This window comes from Ursus americanus, chromosome 13 (assembly GCF_024610735.1).
Source record: "Ursus americanus isolate L20-20 chromosome 13, mUrsAme1.1.p, whole genome shotgun sequence".
NCBI lineage: Eukaryota > Metazoa > Chordata > Mammalia > Carnivora > Ursidae > Ursus > Ursus americanus.
Window position 1 is genome coordinate 15,998,323 of NC_142139.1, and position 23,061 is coordinate 16,021,383.

The 23,061-nt window shown below is 35.7% G+C and overlaps 1 protein-coding gene across 2 annotated transcripts; it reads right to left on the reverse strand.

Annotated features, from left to right (window-relative positions):
- Positions 1-3,568: 3,568 nt before the first annotated feature.
- On the reverse strand, positions 3,569-7,567 carry IL2 (interleukin 2). Of its 2 annotated transcripts, XM_087866345.1 has the most exons (5): positions 7,418-7,567; positions 7,271-7,330; positions 5,331-5,333; positions 4,657-4,803; positions 3,569-3,679 (listed from the first exon to the last, which is right to left on the reverse strand). In XM_087866345.1, exons 1-5 carry the CDS (start codon positions 7,565-7,567, stop codon positions 3,569-3,571), a joined length of 471 nt encoding a protein of 156 aa, XP_087722471.1. The 2 variants fall into 2 exon arrangements, with proteins under 2 accessions (XP_087722471.1, XP_045654595.1); XM_045798639.1 differs by lacking the exon at positions 5,331-5,333.
- Between the last annotated feature and the right edge of the window lie 15,494 nt (positions 7,568-23,061).

The following is a 23,061-nucleotide window of genomic DNA, read 5'->3' on the forward strand; positions in this document are numbered from 1 at the left end:
AGTTTAGTTCTCCCTCCTGGACCTGTTCAAACCTACTCACTTTCATTTATGATGAAATGCTGCTCTGTTCACCCAATATCGTTTCAGTACATCAGTTAGTAACTAGCCCATCATGGGAAGTTCAGGTGGCATAATCATTTGGTGTCCTGTGGTCAGAAATTTTCCTCTACCAGGGTTTTGTCACAAGCCATGTTATGTTTTTAAATGAAGTGTTATCTGCACAGTAGGGCATGGTTTTTTCTGAAAACTATCCAGGAACTTTCTAGAGACTTTTAACGGCATCTCTGTCCTAATACTTTGACTATCCCTGGGTCTCCTGGGTCATAAAGTGCATGTGGGTGGGGAATTTTATTTAGGCCTGGACCTGTTATAGAGCCCTTTCTTACTATGGGCCAAACTGAAAACTGACAGCCTAGTGGGTTACCTCCCCCAACCAAGTGGTTCAGACTAAGGAAGTCCACCAAGCTTTGAACCTCTTTGTAGAGTGGGCTGTTCACGTACATCATCTCATCCTCCACTTTAGAGGACTCTCTTAGTATGCATGAAATGACTGGACCCCTAGAAACTTCATTTTCCTGATACATCCTTGAACTTTTGAAGGATTTCCTCCCTTCTTCTACCAAACATATGCCTTGCTCAGGCACTACCTCTGTTATTTCTCATCATATCCAATTAGCATAACATCACTAATGCAATGGACCAGGATGATATTCTGTGAGATAATAAGATCAAGTACCCTCTAGACTAATTATAACAGAGCGGAACTGATTATATCCTTGGGACCAGACATTTAAGTTATTCTGTTGCTCATTCATGTAAATGCAAATGGCAACAGCTAGAGATTGCCAGTCTACTAGGCTGTCTTGAAGGGGTCCTGAACAGTGTGCTACCCTGGCCACTACAGAGGTATGTCACAGGTAGGGTCTGTGATCCCTTTGGACCCTCTTAAGATGGACTCAGGCTAATGTTCCATCTCTTGTGTGACCTCCATAAGTCCCATTCTGACTGGAGGCTCACAGTGGAGCTTCAGAATTACAGGGTACATTCAGAACCATTAACTAATAACCTCCAGAATATCTAGACATTCTCCATTCCTCAGTAAATGGTCTCCCTGGAAAATAGCTCTTCCAAAATGGCCTGGGAGAAAATTTCACAGTATGTATCTGTGACCATGTTAAGGGGCCTTCCTTAAAGGGATCCAGCGTCCTTGGAGACCAGGCCTAGGAAATGGCTCAAGTCTGGGAACTGGAAACAGGCCACGAATCCCAATTATGATTTTCAAGTATTTCTTCCCAGCAGAATTAGAATCTTTTAATTTTTAGGGATCTTGTGATCAGTCAGTCACCATTACAGATCTCTTTGGATCAAGACACTTTGATTAGCACTTTGCTCTATAGTTTATTGTAGTTAGGGATTGTTTCCACCTTGTCCCTGAGGGCTAAATGCTGTCACCTGGACTTTATCACTCCAGGGTTCCATTATTCTCAGATCAGGGAAACCAATTCCATTGCACCATCACTTGCCATTTCTGGTTTAATGAAGAAAAACCACCACACAACTTCAGGGGATGCTGGTGTCCCCCTTACCAATGCATTTCTTAATATCTTCCTAGGCAAGATGAGAAGATTGCACATAATAGATCCATTCCAGTATTTCCATTTCACTGGTCCTTTGGACTGTCTGTTCTACAGGGAAACTCTGGCATTTAAATATCATTTAAAAAGGGCACTGTGAAGTCCAAGAATTCATTCAACCAACTATTAATGCTGTTTGCAAGTTATCGTTAAATTCTGAATCCCAAGGAGTTGCACTGATCTAAATTATATCAGCCTACCCAGGACTTAATTTTCACCCCTGTTGGTCTAAACACCTTTTATCTCACTGCCTTAGCGTTGTTGAGATCTTAACTTTCATTTTAGGCCTAGAGGTAATGAAAGGTGGTAGAGGTGAGTTCTGAGGAAAATTTCCCTTAATTTGTGAGTCACTGGAAGGTTTTTAAGCAGAGGGGTGATTTTTCCTCAAAAAGGATACTGTTAAAAAGGGGTTGCCTCTGTCAATAGGATGTTTAAAATTCTCAGCCTCTATGACTGGCAAAATATCTACAACTCATATCTCATGATCTCACTCCTCCTCCATTCTTAGTGTAAGAAGCCTAGAAAGTTTAAATTTTTAATTGGCTCTGTACATTTACAGACCTTACATCAGGCTCTTGGCTTTGTCCTTTGTCATACGTGTTCTATGACTACAGGGGATGAGGGTCTCCTTCAAAATTGCTAACAAGGACTTCTGGTTGCCCATGCATGTTTTTAATTGTATATTCATAATGTTATTTTTAACACCTCTCTTCTCTGAGACCATCAGAAAAATCTAGGTGATAATCATAATTTTTGTAACTGTTGTTCCTATAGCAATTAAATGTCATGGCCATTTGATCTCACACCGTGTCCTCAATCTGCATTTCATCCTGTGCTACCAATGATGATAATTTGAGTAACCAGGATGCTAGTACATCCTATACATCATTATATTCCTAATGAACCCAGTCCCAGAGCTGATTTTGATGGTCTATTTTGGGGGGCTATTCCTGGCATGATTACTATGTTTGAGCCAGAAGAGAGCATACTCAGAATAAGTCAAGGAGGATCTAATGAAGAGACAATTTACCAAACTATGGTCATAGTACAGGGAAGCTGCAGGGGATAATGCAGTACCCTGCAGCTAGTAACCGTGGAAGTGTTACTATCCCTAGGGCCGAAGGGAGGAGTGGAAGAAAAAGTTAGCAGAACCCAGAAGGAAAAAGTCTTGAGAGAAACTGGGTTCTTTGGTTAGGAGGCACAGCCATCCAGAAGCTACTTCACATGGAGAGTCAGGATCTCTTTTGTTCCTCAGACATCTTACCAGAGCTCCCCAGTGGTGGGACCTATTGGAAAGCCAGAGGGCAGGGGAGACCTTTGATATATGTGAGGTGAGCCTCCTGACAGAAAGTTGTAAGATGCTGGAGAATGGATAGAGAGGTATACCCATTATATGAAGAGTTTCAATAATGTCTTCGGCATCTTGTTTAAGTCATAACCTAAAGAAGGAAGGTAGTGTGATTGGATGAGGTTTTCTCAAACTAGAACTAAGGATCCAATCAGCTTATGAAAGGAGAAAGCAAGAACTTTGAGAAGCGTATTTCCTTATTCCACATACCTCTCCTGGGGAAGAGTGAGTTTTGTAAGCATCTTAACATATCTTATAAGTTCACATGAGTAATTCAGAAATGTTTTACTCTGTGCTATTTCCAGGATAATAAATGGCTGGGCTTGTTTTTATTCATCAACTTTATTAAATAATTTTATTAACTGATCTACATAGACATTATGTTTAACAATTCAGTATAAAAAAATAAATATTTTGGGATAAATAAATGAGTTTTTAGAGCCCCTAGGGCTTACAAAAAGAATCTTAAAAGATCCATATTTATCATACAAAGTATAAGAATAATAATTACAAAAGGTAATCATATATCAAAAAATAAATATAAATTTTAAATATTTAAATAAATAGAAAGCCTGGTACTTAATTATCAAGTCAGTGTTGAGAAGATGCTTTGACAAAAAGTAATCCATTTGTTCAGAAATTCTGTAATGGTTACTGTCTCGTCATCATATTCACATTTGAAACTTGCTTCTGATCCCTATGAAAGAAAAAAATGAATTTTTTTAGTTCAAGGTAGTTTTCCACATATAGTTATTCTCAGTTGAATAACTTATGACTGATGCCCTTTATTTTCAAGTATGTTTAATATAGTAATCATTCACATTTTCTTGAAATGATCAAAATGACATACCAAAAAGTTGTATGTTGATACCAAGTGATAGTAACATGTAAACTAAGATTTTCCTCATTTGTCAATTCTGTCAATCTCAGTGAACATAAGTATTCTTTTGGAAAGAAACAGTCTACTAATACAATGTCTTATTTGGAAACAACTGGAATTACATAATTTTAGAAACTTGGTTCTACTGCAATTAACATTACGCTATTTAGGATGCCGGTTAACTCATGAAGTTTGTACTTTGGCAGATGGGATGAGAAAAGAGAGCCATGAATCTCTTCACATCATCACCTGAGTCCCTTGTATATTTAGTATTTCCTGAGCGTTTAAAAATAGTTAAGTTCTTGGAAGTATTACCTCTACATAAGGAGTTAATTATCTAACCCACTGGCCATTTTAGTAGTTTCCATTTTTTTTTAGATAAATCTCTTAATCCTTCCACCAAATATTAGGGAAACCCCATTTTAAAAGCCTTTCAGGTAATTAGTATTGGCTATTCTGGAAAATGATCTGAAAGAATTAGAATCTAACAGGTGATAAAACCTGTCTGCTTTCCCTGAAATTCAGTTGTCTTTTCCCATTCCCTGTTTTGTATTAATGTGAGAGAGGTGACAGAGTGCTGGGTTATGGGGTTATCTCTGGGTGAATGGTAGGCAGAAACTCTCTAAATTATACTTCCCAACTCCATAGTGTATCGTCTAACATAAAAATGATTCATGTTTACAGTGGTCTTAAAATGCATGAGAATTTCACAAATTATAAAAATGTTATATACCACTTTAAAATGACCTTCCACTTATTTTATTTTCAGGAGAGCAAATAAAGTAATGCCTTACCTTTAGTTTCAGAAGTGTTACATTGATATTGCTCATTAATTCCTTGATGTCTGTCAAGTGAAGGTTTTTGCTTTGATCTAAATATAGCACTTCCTCCAGAAGTTTGAGTTCTTCTGCTAGACATTGAAGATGTTTCAATTCTGTGGCCTTGAATAATAATAAAAATAATTATCAGGTCAGTTTGCCCTAAAAGTCAGAATCAGAAATTAATCTCTATTTTATTAAGAGTAGTTTTTTACTATTCTCCCTGTTCTCAGCATTACTGTAAAGATGGACCAATACAGCTTATAAGACTGGAAAAACTAGAGTTCATCTACCCATGCTTAGCATTAAATGTTACATAATGAGGGGTGCCTGGGTGGCTTAGTTGATTAAGTGGCTGCCTTCAGCTCAGGTCATGATCCCAGAGGCCTGGAATCAAAGGAAGACTGCTTCTTCCTCTATCCCTCTGCCCCTCTCCCTGCTCGTGTTCACTCCCTTTCTCTAAAAAATAAAAATAAATTAAATTAAATTAATGTTAAATAATGAGTCAATAATTTCAGCTTAATTTGGCTTTGCCAAAAGTCAACATTTCTGTACCCAAATGCAAATCACAGATATAGGCAGAATTCTTTTCCAGTCTGTGTAGAAATTATTAGAATCAGAGTAGTCACAGCATGGAAGTATAGGATCACATTCTATAATTTTAACATTTAATAATCTAAGAGTTGAGACTCATAGAATGTTAAGGACAGAGATGCTCTTGAATACTGTCACATTTCCAGCATTTTATAGATAAGCTAATTTTAACTGTATAGTAATGACTCTCAATATAGCAAGTCATTTAACTGTCCTAATTTTTTACTTTCCTATAATATATTAAAGTGAATTAAAAAATTATGTGTCCCAACCAAATAAAAGATCAGAATATTTGAAGGACTTTTGTGTGGCCCTCCTAACTCAGACCTATACACCCACATGCCCATGTGGTCTGTTATAATGATAGTATTTCATACTTTTCTGGTACATTGTAATTTTAAAGTGTCTTCTCCCAAACAAGCCCATTTAAGTCTCACAGCCACCCCTTGAGATAGCGTTGCCATGCTATCTCTATTTTACAAATAAGGAAACTAAATCTCAGAATTTAAGTGTTTTCCCGAGGTCACGTGATTAGGTGGAGCCACGATTGAATTTTAGTTCTTTTTCCTTATAGCTCTAACATAGCATCCTTTGAATTAAATGTTTTTATAACTTTGTAAATTTTTTTTGCAAACATAAGATGGTGGTAAAATGAACAAATGAATGGAGCTTATCACATTACTTCGGGTTTCAAATAGATTTTGAGTTGTCATTTAGAAACTGTTAGATTTCAAAGAATTTCACCACCTAGATTATGCACATAATCTCAGGTTACCTTTCTAAAAATCTTTGAAGGGAGAGATAGGACTACACCACACACATTTTATGACATTTCCATCCACTGCCCTTTCAACTTACTACAAGTTCAGGGCTTAAGTTTTTGGCATAGCAACTTGGAGCTGTTTCCCACAGAAAACAGTCTAGTGTCTTTATGGTGCTGGAGTTAAGAGTTATATGGCTCTGGTTAAGTTGAAGAAGCATCTCTAAGTTATTTTCATCTTTCAAAAGAGTAGTTTGAAGCATAATTTCCTTCAATTAATAAGAGATCAATGAGATTGCATCCATGACCTTTAAATCCCATTTTTTTTTCCTAGGCTTGGATTCACCCTGGCACAAACTCTTTCCAGCACCAAGTTATGTTCATTCTCTGTTGACTGGCACAACTACTAGGAAACTTTATATTCCTAGTATAGCCGTAGGAGCTTGGATAATCTATGTATATCTATCTGAATGCCCATGTGACCAAATCTTGGAAAACAAGTCATATAGCATCATAAGTCTCTAGGTCTATTGGCATAAAAGATGTGTAAGTCCAAAATTTTACTTTATACTCCCAGGGAGAACCTTGTTTTTACTAATAGCTAATGCTTATATGGTATTTACCCTGTGTCAGACACTGTTCTGAGTACTTTACATTTACCCATTAATCCTCACAAAACTATATAAAGTATATATAATTATCATTCACATAAGTAGTTAAGAAACTGAGAGGTAACTTGCCCAAGGTCACAAAAGCTAAGACATAACAGAGCTGGGATTTCAGTTCAGATAATCTGGCCCTAGAGACTATGCTATTGGTCACTACTACGCTACCTTTCAAAGGTAGACCCTTAGGAATTTTTCCTAAAACAATAAAGGATTTTTAAAAATAGGAAATCAACTTTGATAATTTGCATGATAAAATGATATAATCAAATATCTCTCAAGTATTACATTTTTAAATAAAAATAAGTCAATATGATCTTTTAAAACTGTCCCATCAATAAACTGGGAATATTATTCTTGTCTCTTCCCACTTCCTCTCCCAACCACACAGAAAAATATATAGGCAAAGCTATTTTACAAAAACTTCATTACCAAATTGTTTTTTTTTTTAAATATTGAAGTTACTATTTCTTTTCCTCAGATGAAGTGCTATTAATCTGATCAGCTACAAATTTTTGTATTACTTTGAATTTTATTAAGACATAAGTTGAACGTGGAAAGTTAAACTTACCTTCTTGGGCATGTAGAATTTAAACGTGAGCATCCTGGAGAGTTTGGGGTTCTCATAATTCTGAGAAAGCATAATATATTTTCATTAAATAATGAACTCCAGTTAAAACAATTAAAATAATTTTAGTAAGAAAGGGAATATACTCACATTAACTCCATTCAAGAGCAACCGTAAATCCAGCAGCAATTGCTCCAGCTGTTGCTGTGTTTCCTTCGTAGGGCTTGAAGTAGTAGGTGCACTGTTTGCGACGAGTACAAGAGTCAGTGCGATGCAATACAAGAGTTGCATTTTGTACATTGTGGCAGGAGTTGAGGTTACAGTGAGTAGTGATTACAGAAGCTGATAGGAAGCACTTGAACAAGAGAAGCAATTTATACTCTTAATTCTGGAAAAATATTTATGGGGGTGTCAAAATGTTTTACATATTACACATATTTTCAAAGATTCTACCTGTGTGGCAAAAAGCATCACCTTTATTTTTCCTCTTCTGATGACTCTTTGGAATTTCTTTAAACCCCCATAAACTGACTGAATGGATGTAGGTAAAATCCCTGTTGGTTACATGAGCCCACACTTAGGTGGCAGTTGTAATTCATACAACTAACGCCTTCTGTATGAAACAATTTTTCCTCCCTCTTTCTTTAAGGGGGTGGGGATACAAAAGTGGCTCATGAAAATTTTCTCTTTGTCATAAAACTATGATGAACATGTGGAGCACTATGGTGTGGTGGACAAGAGTAAATAGTTGAAAAGAATAAATTTTTAGATTTGTTGATTAAACAGGAAGAATATTGGTTTCCTGTTTAGGATGGTTTTACCTTTTGATCTACACAATGACTGAGTTAATGCATACATGATAGATTACTTCTTACACAATCAGCTAGAAAAATTAAGACTAGAATACATAAAATGCTCATTGAGCTTGAGGTACTGTTTTATGCTATTTTAATTTTAATGTTTCTTGTATCTGTTTTAATCTCTTAATAGCTGTTGTACATTTTTTAAATGGGTATGATGTTTAACAAATACCCAGAAAAGAATTTGCATGCAAGGGTACTAATGCTAGTTTTGGGGAGGGCAGTTTGGACAAATATATTTTTGCTGCTTTATTATTTTTGCTGGGCATTAAGGGGATGTAAGGTGAGTTGGAATGTCAGAAGAACCAAGGATGGTTTTTCTTCCTCTTGGTCTCAGGGACCAGCTGAGCTATTAAATCTTTTCTCTCACTTTATGTCTGTTTCATTTCTCTCTCTCTCTCTATTCAACAGATTGCTTATATTTCTTTAAATATAAGGCAGAAAATTTTGAGGATAATGGGGATCACCAGGTTTGTTTGTGGGAAGCTTACTAACTGAAATTTCTGGACAGTATTTGTACATTCTTTAGGAGAAAGAGATTATGATCTGGCTAGCTTGAGATGTACCAATACTGGCCTAAGTAGTGTGGCTGGGGCTGAGAAACGCATGGTAGTAAATAGCCTAGGAGGCTGTGGCAGGTCATGGGGTGGGGTATTTGTGTGCGCATGTGTCTTGTGAAGTAAGAACAGTCCTCAGAGCAGGGATATTTGGGCTCATTTATTCCAAGATGATTCTTATTATACATAGGCCAGAATTGAATCAACAGAAGTTACTAAGAAGGGGTATCCATTATAATTTTAGAGCACCTTTTATGAAAAAAATGAATAAAGTACTACAAACAACTCATGACAAATATTCAGAAAATGCTTTGCATCCAAGGGTACTGATGCTAGTTTTATAATAGACTTTATATGTTCTATATGTAAACCAGTTCATAAGGTTTTACTTGTTATATTTTCACCTCTTTAATAGACAGGTTTATCCACTACAATATCTGGGACACTATGAGTGTAAAATAATAACGCTGAAGTAAGATCAGATCAATATTCTTAAAGTCGGTAGACTGGGTAGGATACTTAGGACATGTGTTAATGTTTCCTCAGTATAATGCACTAACTGCTTCAGTATAATGATGGTATAGGTATATACTTGTAACTTAAACTGGAGAGAATTAAGGAAACCCTTCCTCAGAGAGATTGCTTGTAACTCCTCCCGTTTTACTACCTTATTCATTTTGTGTCTAGTCTTTAAATAAAGATATTTATCTAGCACCTCAGATATATAGAAAGGGAGAAAAAAGAACAATGTGAACGCACACAGCCTAGTTTAAACCTTACAACGCTCCTGTGAAGTGATGGTTCCCATTTTGCAGATTAGAAAACTGAATCTCAGATGCGTTAACTAATTTGTTCTAGGTCATGAAGCCCTTACTGCCATTAAGTGGCAGAATAAGGATTTGAAACCAGAATATTCTGACTGCAAAGTCCACTCTTACCATTTGTATTCCTTCTTAACAAACCTGATGTGCAATACAGAAGATATGTACATAGACGAGTGTAATCCCAGGTAAAATGTAAAAATTGCTGCCTCAAGAGAAGTGGATATAAAGAATTTTGGAGAAGGAATATGACTTCAAACTGGATTTTGACAACATGGTTAAACTGTAGATATGTAAATTTAGGATTAGGAAGAGGGTGGTAGGCAGGAAAGGTTAACCATTCTAAGGAGCATTTGTACTACAAAAAAAAAAAAAACAGAAAAATGGTTTCGTTTAGTACTATTTATGCATTAGGTAACATTCTGAAGTATATAAAACATCTTTGTAAAATTTAATAATAAGCATTAAATAGTTCCTCGGGTGGAAATAAATGAAGGAAAAGCCAGATTAGAGATCAATGATCTTTTAGAAAAGATCAGAGACAAGTTAGGAACAAATGATCATGTTCTTTTCTTTTTATTGCTAAAAAGTGCAAAATATCTCTACCTTTCAAATCAAAATTAAGTATTAGTTCTAAGGGAAAGGCTATTTGATTATCTGTGGGTCAACTTTATTATACTTGTTTTGCTTCTCTAAAGACTTCAGTGTTTCATCCCAGCATCATCAGCTCAGGACTTTACCCTTCCAGAATGGAAGAATTCAGGCCCACACATTTTTCTGTGTGGGGGCTTTTCCAATGAGGCCTTTGATGTTCTCATAGTCTTGATATTTCTAGTTCTCCAGCTATTTCCATTAGAGAATGGGTCAGTACATGGCTACGTTGGTGGGACCCTGTAGAAAATTGAGTTCCTAAGCCCCTGGCTTATCCCTATTATTGCATAACAGGCACCATTATGAAGCTGGCCTGGTAATTTCTTTCTTGAAATGCTTGGGGATAAAACTACCATACGCTGTGGCGTACTTTCACTTTTTAACATGTTTGACACATCAGCTGGCTTCTCTGGCTATAGTGGTGGTAAAGTCAGTAGGAGACTGCAGGCTACTGCATGTGTCACACCCCCTACTTCCCCTTTGAAAATAAAATTCTATTCAATAAGAAGCTATTTTCATTGCTAAGCATTGTTTGCAACTCAGCCTCTTAGACTCAAGAGTAGCCCAAGTACTTTTAAAAGGGAAGCCCTAGTCCCTGAAGCTGCCTACCTGTTGCCACATTGTCCATCCATCAAAGCTGACTTTCAAGGATTCCACCTCCTGCAAGAATGTTTTCTTCCTGACCCTTTCTCATTGCTTTCTAAGACTTTAATTTAGACTGGTGCTTGATGCCCATATTAGTGCATCTCTTGTTAGTCTCTGTAGACTTCTTGGCTTTTCAAGATACAGATATCTCCCTTTGAAATTAGGACATATTGGGGAAAAATCTCCATATCATCCAGAGAGTATTCAGTTAAGAGCTCTGTATTTCCCATGAAAACCTGAATTTCCTCAGGCATAGTTTGGTGCCTAGTCTTTGTATTTATCAGACCTGTGGCTCTCCATGATGTGATAATACTGTAAATCTATCTGTGGATCACAGTTAAGTCTCATTCGTGTGTGCTTTTCTTCCATGTGGTCAGTTTTAATGATGTTCATAATCTTTTGGGATGGAAGAATTATTTCCTTGGTACTTTTAGTTTTATGAAGTGTTTTCAAATTCATTATCTCATTGAGTCACATTTTACTGATAAGAAATTTGACGTTTGTACAAGTTAAGTAACTTGCCCAATATCACATTGTTAAGTTAGTGGTGAAGTTAGAGCAAAACCCCAAGACTTCCTGGCCCCTAAAGATCATGTGTATTTCCGGTGTAAAATAGTGATGCTAAGTTCTAGGTGCATTAGGCTACACAGAGAAGGCTGAATTAGATTGTTCCTGCTATTCCATCTCACTTCACTCTATCAGTGATAGCTGATGAGTCAGGCAAGGCATCATCCACCTTTGCCTAACCTATACCTTGTTTGAGCAGTTTTAGGATTTCTAAGAAGTTAGAGCAGCTGAATTCACACAGCTATTTAAGCTAGGTTTTTCTCATGTTTTTTTTCATCTCTTTCTGGGGTCTTTTAAAAGCAGTAGAGCACTTAATGTTTCCTAACACTTCTGTATCTGAAGTAAGAAAATGATCGCATCTACTGTGGATTTAAATTGCATTGTACTTTCAGGAGTACAGCGTTCCAAGGCTGACATGGGGATATCACACGAGGCAGTTGTCTGCATTTGGCAACCTAAAGACACTTCACTGCCTAAATGTAATGAGAATGGGAGTATCTTCAAAACCCTAGGAACTTTACTTTTTCTGTAAATATAAGACCCATGTCAAGTTACACAGCAGTTACCAGAAGTAGAATGAGATAATCTGACAGTAATAGCAATAGATTTGCAAGACATTTCAAGTTTATAAAACATTTTCACATCTATTTATCTCCTCTTACAGCAAAATAGGTAAAGAAAAGTTTTCTGGTTATATGTATTTCACTAAAAACTTTATTTTCTTTGTATATTAAGAATTAAGGTTGGAACTTACAGATAAATATTAGTTTTCTCCTCTACTAAGTTAAGCGCTTTCATTAAAATCTTGTGAAAATAAAATTATTAACATTTATCTTCATCTAACTACTTTTCCTGTCTAACTTTGTTTCTGAGTTCTCTGTTAACCATTTGTTCTTCCCTCATCTACAGTAGCTTGGATGTATCATCGACAGTCCATTGTTCCATCATTCGTGTTAAAAGATAAACTGAGGTGTATTTAAAAATTTAAGAGTTTATGTGAGCAAAAATCTATTTGAATTGGGCAGCATCACATCTAGCACATAGAAGGGAGCTCTGAAGAGTTGTATGAAATGAAAGACTTTCATAGCCAGAGGGAGCAAGAACAAGAAAGTTATACTAGGCCAAAAAGAAACAAAAAACCACAAAAAACAACAAAAAAAACCAAGTTGGTTATTACAAGGCTACTTTCTTTTAGGGGATGGCACTGGTCTGTCAGCACTAGATAATCTAGTGCTGATCAGGTGATTCCTGACTGACTGGTTTAAGATTTCATTCCTGGGAGAACCGAAGCTGTAATTGAGTCTTGGTTTAGTGATATGGGGCTTAGCGTAACTGACTTCACTTTGAACCTGTTGTCTTGCTTTTATCACTAATAATTTTTGGACACTACAGCCTGATATTTTGTTTAATAATATAACATTATCTAATTGCAAAATAATACATATTCGTTATAGAAAATTTAGAAACTACAAAGAAGAAAAAAAAAGTGAAAACCAACTGTAATCTTACCAGATAGAGGAAACTATTGATATTATATACTGGTATAAGTCTAGTCTTTTTTTCTGTGGTACAGTTTTCCATGCTTACTTTTCTTTTAATGTGTTATAAATATCTTTTATATTATATTATATTATATATTCCTTTAAAACATTATGTTTAATAATTACATAGAATTCTGTTGTGTGGCTGTATTCTATTATCAGAGTTTACATTAATTCCAATCATTCACTGTTATGAGCAGTGCTGTAATTCACTGAAATCTTTTGCACATAAATATTTGTGTAAATTTTTAGTCATCCTCTTAGGATAAAATCCTAGAAGTGGAATTACTCGGTCAGACTATGAATATTTTAAGGCTTTTGATGCCTATTCAGAAAGTTCATCAAAATTTAATATTCCTTATCATTGGTATGAGCCTGTTTTTCTGTGCTGCCTATATTGGTTCCATATTATCAAATAGGGGAGGGGGCAAGAGGGAAAAAGAAGAGGATCTAGTGAAATGTGTGCTGATTTGTGGTTATACTAATATGCTCAAGTCCATCATTGGAATTGGGAGTCAGTCAGACCTGGATGGGAGTCCTATTTACCATTCAGTGGCTGTGTGAGCTTGAACAAATTATTTAACTTCCCTAAGCATGTCTTCATTTCTAAAATGGCAATATGGACCTCACCGGACTCTTACGAGTAACAAACAAGATAGCATAAATGAAAGCACACAACACTAATTTGTAAACTTGGAATGAATAAGTGATCCCATGATCTGTTTCTGATATGCTACCACTTTGCCCTTTTCTACTAAGATGTTGTTTAAAATGATGGCATTTGTTTTGCATATCTTAATATATCCAGGTTTATTAATCTGCCTAATTTGAGGGTTGAGAAAGAAACAGGTAGAAAAATTTACCATGCCAATATTACCCAAATTAAACTCAAAATCTAATTTAATTAACCAAATAATTTTTAATCATTCTGTGAAGTTATTAGAGATAAGGTTATTATTACATAATATGTCAGTCCCATCTAAGGGGATCTCTGTCCATTGTAGAGAAGGAACAATCATTTTCTCTCTACCCTCTAGGTGCTTGGCAGAGACCCCCCCCATAAAAAAATACAGAGTAATAGGGAAAAAATTAACAATTTCAGTTACATACATTCATATCTGTGGGAGCCCCGTAAAAATATGAGACTCAAAGGGCATCAAAACAGCTGAAGCTTATATCCCACCCTGGCTAAGGAAAGGGATGGGGGTCTGTGGCTTCAAAGAGGGGAAGATAATTCATGGGAAGAAGGAATTTTTCGTAAACAAAAGATGCCTTGCCATGCAAATAAGTCTCTGAGGTAAAGAATTTATCTCTGGTAATAGCTTTCTTCCTGGCACAGGCCCCTTCCTGATGTAAATTTCCTTATAAACATAGTTTTCCCATATAAAAGACTAACTTCTACTCTATTTTCAGAGCCTCTCCTGGGCCTGCAGTTTTTCAAAATAATTCAAAATAATCCTGATGCCAAGGAAGCATGTTTTGGGGTGGCACATTCTGCTACTTTTCGCCATCAAAATTGATCTATCCTGATCTGACTTGAGAGACAAACTCATTTCTTTAAAACAACCAAAAACCAGAAAATTAATTTTTTAAAAGTCCTTCGTGCAAGCTCACGGTGAAGATGGTTAATGGGTTTTCTTTCATGTGCTGAACTATTAGCAGTGTATGCTTGGAGTGCTGTACTGAAAATAATTCTGTGTTCAGTGAAGAAACATGTTGTGGATATTAGTCTGAAATGGGCTCTAGAATGTAGAGTAATAGCCTGGATGCTAGCTCTTTATTTCTCTTATGCCTATGCTTTCTTTAGGCCCAAATCTACCCAGCTATGTTATTTGTTTTCAAGAGCTTGGTAGCTGTGAAGGACCTTATGGGAATTGGGCTGTGTGCAGAATAAATGACCACTGACAGTTTAAAAGGATGCGGCATAGGAGGTAGATAGAAAAATGAAAAACACCTGAAGTATTTAAAAAGTGAAATAAATATAGGATCCAAAGAAAAGTACGGTCCTCTGGAACCTTAGTATATGACCCAGTCATCTCATGCATCCCCAACAGGTCCTAAGAGTCCTATGTAATAACAGTAATGACTCCCACCTCCTCAAAAAATGTTGAAATTATGTTTTGCTTTGTTTATATCTGCTTTGTTTAGGAAGCCACAGTATATCTAATATTTTAAGGAGAGATTTCCATTTCAAATGGTTTAGGTAAAAACAAATTTGATATTAGAGCAAAAGCAAATGAGAACACTTCATACATCTGCAAGTCAAGGCAAAAAAAAATTATTATAGAAGACGGTAATGCTAGAGAAGAAGAGGAAATAAAGTAAATCAACACTCTGTCAGGGCCCACCCATGCAACCCATAGAGATGGTAGGAGGAGCCAGTCTCTGCAAAGAAGATGCACCTATAGCTTCTATTACTAGGAACCAGAGAGAAAGCTTTCACACCACGTCATGGAAACTCGACTTTTTACACTGGTAGAGCTTTCAGAAGTAGTTATATAGGTGGCTAATTTTAGAGTCAAACTTGCCTTTTTTCTGATGTTTTTTTAAATATATAAATATGCATCTAATTCTTAATTCTCTTCTCTGTCTTTGATAAATAGCAGACTAGTCCCACAGTATTGGGCAAATAATTCTGAACTACTTACCTGATGATATTAAGATTCTTATAGAGTTCATTTTACTTCTTAGGCCTCGCCTGTTTATAGACTAACCCAGACAGACCTTCTATCTTTTTTTTGTGTATGTGTATATGCATCTGTAATTATTTCTTCTTTCTTAAAGATTCAGGCAATTTTTTCCATGGAGTAAGAATGTATTATGGGCTTTACAGGCATTGGCAAGTCTCTGGGATGTTTTCATCTGATTCATAAATTGTGAGCCATAAACATCATTAATAGATAAGGTTATTTTAACCTAGGAATAAAATCTTGTAAGTAAGCTTGCTGACAGTTTGTATCAGCCCTTGTATACAAATATGACAAAGCTTCTACCCATCTTAAAGGCACATAGTCATTGAAAATATTCACATTAATAGCACTTTTCCAATGCAAAATCAACCTGGAGAAACTGAGATTTTCTCATCCCCCACCCTCACTCTTACTCTCAAACTCTCACTTTTCATGGATTCCCCACATTGCGAGTCTGCAAAATAGGGCAGTTCTTATAAAACCATTTAGCTGATTTTAAAATATGAAGCATACTAAGAACAACTAATTATTCTAGCATTTCTTCTTTCCTAAGGTGAGGGAGTAAACCCTTGGAGTACTCCAGGCACCGTATGGAAAGTACCCTAGATGTTGTGTGTATAATGGACATCCTTACAGTTTTGTTATTCTGAGTTGGGGTATGGCTCGGGGGCGGCAACAATAAGAGTTCTCCAGGGAGAATACTTGCTCAGTTAAGATGCAGGTACATTTCCTAAAAGAAAGAGTGGCTACAGGTTGGCTGCTTCATGGACCAGAATGATGATATAATGTTTTGAATATAGCAGGAAGAAAAATTATGCTGAAGAACTTTATTTCTTCAAATGAGAAATCACTGTTGTTTGATTTAGAACTACCTATGAACAGGGTAGGAGGCAACATAAAAGTATAAAAAATATTCTTGAGAATTGAAAGTATATATACAGGTCAGGCAAAAGATAACATGTTTTCCGTGTAGAATATACAGAAAACAAAGAATAAGTTTTTGCCCAGTTATATAATCCAAGATAACATAGTCTTTTACCCCTACAGTCAATCTCTGTGGTTGGCTAGGTAGTGGCTAAATCCCAACTATTAGAAATACTTTTGCATGGTTAAAATATCACTGAAAGTTCTGTTGACTTGCTCATATACTACTTAGAAGAATTAGTTTAATAAAACCCTAGTATTTCTTTGATTTTAAGAGATTAATTGATTGTTCTCTACACTAGAGTAAGTTCTTGTGAAAGTGGAACATGAAGTAATTAAATTTGGTGGATTAAGTATTTAGGGAAGATTTAGATTTGGATTGTGTGGTACTATTTCCTAAGGAATATAAATTCAGTGCCACAACCCCCTGGTCAGGATAGAACTACATAAGGGTCCCAGTTGGTGAGGACGTCAGAGCCTAAGTAAAGGAAGAACAAGCTCCACATCCATCCCAGGCTCATCTCAGCCCAGTCCTATAGGGGCAGCTACATGATACTGAATCACCTTGGAGCATCCCAAATACCTTGCTTTTTTCAGGCTCAAAGGGATTTTGAAAAGGTATTCTGTTATTTCTGTTGTAGAGAATGCTAATTTCATCCTAATATCCATTCTTCCCTCCTTAGAAAAAGAATCCTGATTCTTAATGGGATATATTGCTGCTCCTCAATAAAGAGCGTATTTCCTACTTTCCCTTTGCAACAAAGTGTGGCCATGAAGATATAATGGCTGGAGCTCTAGTAACTCTTCTGGACCTTAAGGACAGGGGATCATACTCTAGGGATATTAAAGCTAAGAGCTGTGATACTGATGATTTCATGCAGCTGCCAAATCCACTCTGATTGCCTAGTTCCTGAATTCTTTTATGTGAAAGAGAAACAATCATATCTGTTTAAGCCACTGTTATTTTGGGCTTCTCATTACAGTTGACTCTTAAACAACGTAGGGGTTAGAGGCAATGACCCCTGCACTTTTGGAAATCCATGTATAACCTTTGACTCCCCCCAAATTTAACTAATAGCCTGTTGTTGACTGGAAACCTTACTGATAACTGGAACAGTTGATTAAAACATACTATACTTTCTATGTGTTATATACCATATTCTTACAGTAAAGTAAGCTAGAGAAAAGATAATGTTAAGGAAATCATAAGGAAGAGAAAATGCATTTAGAGTATTATCCTGTGTTTATTTTAAAAATCTGATCTGTGCAATTCAAACCAGTGTTGTTTAAGGGTCAGCTGTATACGCAGTTAACAACACTGTATGAGTACATAAGGTCATGTTCTTCTTAGACAGTTCTATTTGGGGTTTTTTGACTGCAGAATATTTAAGGTACATTATTGAACAACATCATGGGCTGTAGGAGGACAAAAATAGGTAGCTATCCCTAGCCTACAAAATTTTACATTTTAGTAGGAAAAGACAGACATACAGGGATGCTCCAATATAAAACTGTGAATGTAAAAGGATAGGTGGGCAATTAATTGCTAAGTGTACAATTTGCTAGTTTTTACTGGCATAAGAACAGACATGTAGCTCAGTGGAATAGAACTGAGAGTCCAGAAATTAACCCTTAAATTTATGGTCAATTGGTGTTTGCCAAAGGGAGGAAGAATAGACTTTTCAGCAGCTGGTGCTGGGACAAATGCATATTTATATGCAAAAGAATGAATTCAGACCCCTACTTCATACCAAATACAAACATTAACCAAAACTGAATCATAGATCTGAATTTTAGACCTAAAATAACAAAATTCATAGAATAAAACATAGGAGTAAATATTCTTGACTTTGAATAGTCAGTGATTCCTTAGATATGTCACTAAAAGCAAAATCAACAAAAAAATAAATCGGACATTATTAAAATATGAAACTTTTGCCCTTCAAAAGACACTGTAAAGAAAGTCAAAAGATAACTCACAGAATGGAAGAAAATATTTGCAAATCATGAATCTTATAAGTGATTTGTATCCAGAATGTATAAAGAACTCTTGCAACTCAATAAAAAGGTGAATAAACCAATTTAAAAATGGCCAAATTATTTGAATAGACATTTTTCCAAAAAGATGTACACATGACCAAAAAACACATGAAAAGATACTGAATATCATTAATCAATAGGGAAAAGCAAACCAAAATCACAATGAGGTGCCATTTCATACCCATTAGGATAACTAACATGAAGACAATAGCAAGTGTTGACAAAGATGTGAAGAAATAGAACCATAATGTATTGCTGGTGGGAATGTAAAAAAATGGCTCAGCTGCTCTGGAAAACAAACTGGTAGTTTCTCAAAATATTAGAGTACTGTATGACCCAACAGTTCCCATCCTAGGTATATGTCAGAGAAATGAAAACATATCCAAAAGTTTATAAACAAATGGTCACAGCAACATTAATTAAAATAGCCGAAAAGTAGAAGCAACCCAAATGCTTATCAACTTATGAATGGATAAATAAAATGTTGCATATCCATATGATGGCATATTATTTGGCAGTGGAAATACTGAAGTACCGATACATTCTACAACATGGATGAACCTTAAAAATATTATGCTAATTTCAAGAAGCTGGTCACAAAAAGCCAAATATTGTATGATTTCATTTATATAAAATAGCCAGGAAAAGCAAATCCATCATGGCAGAAAGTAGTTTACTGGTTTCCAGGGACTGGAATAAGGGAGAATGTGAAGTGAGTGCTAATGGGCATAGGCTTTCTTTTTGGGGTGATGAAAATGTTCTAAAATTAGGTAGTGGTGATGGTTGCCCAGTTTCATGAATATACTAAAAAACCACTGAAGTGTATACTCATGGTATGTAGATTATATCTCAAAGTTGTTATTTTGTTTTTCTAGTTTCATAATTGTGGTTGAAATATATGCAGTATGCTTTTGGTTTGTGGCTATATTGAAATAAACATGTCCCCAAATGAAACTATATTTATCTCTAAGAATTGTGTATACAACTAGTGTAAAACAACTGTATTGTTAAAATTAAGAAGAATGAAATCAATAGATTAAAACTTAAGATTGTCATTCTTAAATAGTAAAAGATACCACAGGGGCTTCAATCACTACTCCTATTGCCAGTTATCATCACCGAATTAAGGCCCAAATATTGAAGAAGTGGTAATGCTTTTTCTTTGAGTAGCAAATGAAAATGGTATCCTTCAACACATCAGTATATTTGAATGTTTAAAAAATATATGTAAGATAAATAACTGTACCAACAAATAATATAGAAATGTGGCAGGGGCTCCTGGGTGTCTCAGTCATTAACCATCTGCCTTCAACTCAGGTCATGCTCCTGGGATCAATCCCTGTCCTGGGATCAAGCCCCGCATCAGGCTCCCTGCTCCTCCAGGAGCTTGCTTCTCCCTCCCCCACTGTCCCTTCTTGTGTTCCCTCTCTCACTCTCTTTCTCTCTCTGTCAAATAAATAAATAAAATCTTTAAAAAAAAAAAAAGGAAAAAAATGTGGCAATGGTTCCAGAAAAGATGGTTCCATAGGTCTTCTCTGTCACTCATTATTGTGAATTCCATATTCTACTAACTGCTCAAAACAAAAATCTGTGCAATCATCTTTGTTTCTTTCTTTTGTGGCCCATATTCAATCTGTCAAGAAATCTTACTGGTTTGCATTTGCTGTTCTGCCTGAAATGTTCTCTACCTCAATAACCGCTTCACTTATTCCCTCACCTTCTTCAGTTCTTTGCTCAAATGTCTTTCTTTCCTGATCACCTTATTAATATTAACCTCCCAGAAACTAGCTATCTCCCTTCCCTGCATTTCCCCCCTACAGCTTATTATCTCCTTCTAATTACACTGCACAATTTTCTTATTTATTCTTTAAATGTCTGTGTCCTTCCACTTTAATATAAACTCTGTGAAGGCAGGGATGTCTGTTGCTATCCCTAGGTCCTATAACAGTATCTGACACATAGCTGTCTTTCAATAAATATTTACAGTATGTCATTCTAAGGAAGCAGGATTCTTCCTGAGTATAATGGAAAGCTATTGATAGATTTTATTTTATTATTTTTTTAGCTATTGATAGATTTTATATTTGCATTTTACAAAGATTCCTCTAGTAATGTTATCAAAGAGAAATTGGAAGAGCCAAACACAGGAATGACTTCCTTTTCTCATGTCCAAATTTTGCAGAAACACTTTATTTGGACCTGAACATAGCTTGGGAACATAATTTATCATTTCCTTGAGAAAAGCCTTGATTAATTAAATAAAAGATAAAGTTGCATTTTGTTTACCAATTTGTGAGGATAAGGTACAGCATCAGATTTGTATGTAAATTTATCATGTGGTATTAAGAGATTTAAATGAAGCAATGCTATCATAATGTGGAATCAGCAAGAGTGTTGAAAGTTTTGGTAGAGGAGGTTGGAGTGGGGAGAAAGATGTGTACAGTAATCCACCTGAAGTTCTGACACAAAACTATTTCATCATGAGTAAGCAAGGAAATTGTTTATTTTTTTTTTATTTTGGCAAAAAAATCGCCCTTAGTAGGTGGCCATTTTATAGTGTTCTGGATAGAAAAAGTTAACTGCTCAAATAGTTAAGTGCCTGAATTCTAGGGGAGTAGAAGAATGTGCCCTTATAAAAACAACCTCCTTTGTTGATTTCTACTATGTATGGTAAAGTGTATGTTCTGATTTCTTTTGATGTTTGCCTATAATCTGAAATGAAAAGTTGGCCTTTCCATGGAACTTTTCCATCTTAACACTACTCTTCATAGTTAAATGACATGCTTTTATCATTTTCTCTTTGTGATTAGGCCATATATTTTGAGAAAAATTGTGATATGTATTTATACGAGGATAAAGTTTGTATTTCACAATTACCATAACCATTTAGTGCAACATGTAGTTTATTTCCTAGAGTGTACTTTCTATTAATTTACATATTGCTAATTTTCTGGCCATAAAGAACTGAAAGAGCTGTTGTCTTAAATTTGATAGCTAAGTGAGAGACTATTGCTTCTGTCCTGCTGAGCAGGTAACAATCAAAGGAAAACTTAGTTCCCCCATTTGTGATATTTCTTCTTGGGTTTATTTTTTCATACCTGTTCCTTCTTGGATTCATGTGGTTTATAATTAAACAATTATTGCAAATATCTTTAATTTTGTAAAACAAAAATGTCAGAATGTTAAGAGTGGATTCGTGGATAAAATGAAAAAATGTTTATTAAGAGAAGGTTGTAGTAATATGACCGAGACACACCCGTTTTCAAATTCCCGAGTTACATGAAGTTTGTGCTTTTAGTCTCATGTAAGAGTGATAACTGCAGAGAGAAATGTCATTTTCTACTTTCCCATTTCTGTGCAATAGAGTGTTTCTGGGTTGAAGTGTTACCTCCATTTCATCAAATAGAGGCAAACTAATCTTTTATTATCTACTTTTACCCAGGAATATCTGCAGTTTTTGCAGAATTTTACCAAGAAAATCGCCTACTAAAATCTTTTACATTCTTTAAAATATCCACCCCCTAATCATTCCACTGGATTTCAGTGTTTGCTTGGTCATATATATCGGGCTTAAAATTCCTATCCAAGTCATTCATAAATTGATAACTAAAAACAGTGTAGGTAAAACATGAACGTTATTAAACTAAGTTAGTGGGAAATGGTTAACTTCCCTCTATCTCCAAATTTACTATTCAATCCAAATTATTTGTTCTACATCTCCAAAGACACTAAGAAAGCTTGGGAAGAGGGGGGAATTGGCATCAATGAGCTTGGTTTCCCCTTACTCAGTTGTTCCCGATTGTTTCTACTCAGGTGTTCAGCCACAGAGAGATTCACTTTCTGAGAAAAAGTAACTCTTTCTCCAATTTTAAGTCAATGTGAGATCTAAGATGGAAAAACAAAGATAAAACCACAAACCCATGCCATACAAGAGAGATTTAGATATTCCATAAATGAATAGTCATAGAAACAACGATTATATTTTAATTCTGTCAGCAATGTGTGTGTGACTCAAAAGCCTCGTGTAACCAGGAGTATTATTTCATGAGCAAACACTTTATTAAATAAATTGAAAATTTTTTCACATTTTATGGTTGACCACAATAAAGAGCTAGCTCAACCATATTTGAACCTAATTTCTAAGAATACAAATGCTTTCAGAATTTATTAACTTTTTTCCCCCACAAGTTTATTTATTTTTTTTAGAGTATTAATTTGAGAGACAGTGCATGTGTGAGGAGGAGCAGAGGGAGACAGAGAAAGGGAGAGAATCCCAAGCAGACTCCCCACTCAGTGTGGAACCTAGCAGGGTGCTCAGTTCCACAACCCATGAGATCATGACCTGAGCTGAAACCACGAGTTGGACACTTAACCAACTGAGCCAGGCAGGTGCCCCTTCCCACAACTTTATTAAGGTAAAATTGATATACCAAAGAAATGTACATATTTAATGTATATAATTTGATGAGTTTGGACATAGGCATACCCATGAAACCAT

What these genes read in the sequence shown, in the direction of transcription:
- IL2 (XM_087866345.1), bottom strand. Translation starts at nt 7,567, where the DNA reads ATGTACAAAATGCAACTCTTGTATTGCATCGCACTGACTCTTGTACTC. An exon ending in TGCTCTTGAATGGAGTTAAT is followed by an intron (nt 7,331 to 7,417) that starts GTGAGTATATTC and finishes ATGCTTTCTCAG; the next exon opens with AATTATGAGAACCCCAAACT. An exon ending in TAACACTTCTGAAACTAAAG is followed by an intron (nt 3,680 to 4,656) that starts GTAAGGCATTAC and finishes TTTCTTTCATAG; the next exon opens with GGATCAGAAGCAAGTTTCAA.